This window comes from Rhincodon typus, chromosome 40, assembly GCF_021869965.1.
Source record: "Rhincodon typus isolate 14 chromosome 40, sRhiTyp1.1, whole genome shotgun sequence".
Taxonomy (NCBI): domain Eukaryota; kingdom Metazoa; phylum Chordata; class Chondrichthyes; order Orectolobiformes; family Rhincodontidae; genus Rhincodon; species Rhincodon typus.
In genome coordinates, this window is record NC_063371.1 from 12,086,233 (window position 1) to 12,087,459 (window position 1,227).

Sequence of the window (1,227 nt, forward strand, 5' to 3'; positions counted from 1 at the left end):
GAGTGTATATGTATGTGTGTGAGGGAGAGATTGTATATGTGTGTGTGTGAGAGAGTGTGTGTATATGTGTATGAGGGGGAGAGAGAGAGACAGTGTGTGTGTATGTGTGTGAGACAGAGACAGAGAGAGTGTGCGTGAATGTGTGTGTGTGTGCGTGTGTGTGTGTGAGAGTGTGTGTGTGTGTGTGAGTATGTGTGGATATTTTCCCTGATCAACTTGTTCCAAGCTGTTATTACACCCCTCCGGATCAAGTGAGACATGGAACTGGGCCTTCTGGGTCAGAGGGAAGGACACTACCAAAGGAGCCCGCACAATGGCTGAGTGTGCAGGAACCTTCCTTTGCAATGCGACGTGCTCCCAGGCTTTATGCTTCAGTTCAGTACCTTCCTCCCACTAACCGCACCCAGGCCGAACAAATTGTGCAGTGCTTTGGGGAGATGGGAACACATGAACTCCAACTTAGTCGAAGCCGATTATGGCCTCAGGGGGTCTTCTGGCATGTTGTATGACTAATGATACAGAGAACTGGTCGTACCTTTGGGCTTGTACAAGAATCACTTTACCGCACAGCAAGCTCCCACAAACATCAGCAACATCAACGCAGAGAGCAGCTGGACCGGGAGCTGTCTGGGAGATAGCCGGGATAAATTCCCTGTGGAAAAGGCACAAAGCAGACGGGGACTGGGTTTGATGATTCCAACTCGCAGTCGTGCAGGGGCCAGGGGTACACAGCGTTGGTCTGGGCTTTGACAGCCCAAAGTGGGATTGAATTTCCATTTTCCTTCCTCAGTCCGGCCCGAATGGCTGAGGACTGGGCTGGTTCTGGGAGAATCAGGGGCACAGTGATGCATGTTCTCTGTATGTTCTGAAGCGTGATAACACACCGACAGCCTGTCTCCCACACTGTCTGGAGAACTTTGGGGCTGGCAGGCAGAGGTTTCTCACAGATTGTGTTGACCACATGGCCGTTATTGCCCCCGCTCACTCCATGCCAACAACTGCCTGGTCTTTTCACTGCCCACTATCTGGGTAAGATTAGCATTGACACATTTCCTTTCTCTTTGTTTTTCCCCACCCCTCAATTCCCCTCACTCCCCCCCTCCCCCCACTATGCCCAGGATCATTGCTATTACCATGGTTACATCAAGGGAGAAGGAGGATCCTTGGCCAGCTTCAGCACGTGCGAGGGATTCAGGTAAGATGTACCTCACACCACGCCTTCCCATC

At 51.6% G+C, this 1,227-nt stretch overlaps 1 protein-coding gene across 1 annotated transcript in view; it reads left to right on the forward strand.

Moving 5' to 3' along the window:
- Window positions 1-1,227, forward strand: part of LOC125487328 (zinc metalloproteinase-disintegrin-like ecarin) — a 30,401-nt gene that overhangs the window by 5,573 nt on the left and 23,601 nt on the right. Inside the window, exon 5 of the mRNA XM_048618515.1 lies at window positions 1,119-1,195. Coding sequence (XP_048474472.1) covers window positions 1,119-1,195 — 77 coding nt within the window. The remainder of the gene's footprint in view (window positions 1-1,118; window positions 1,196-1,227) is intronic.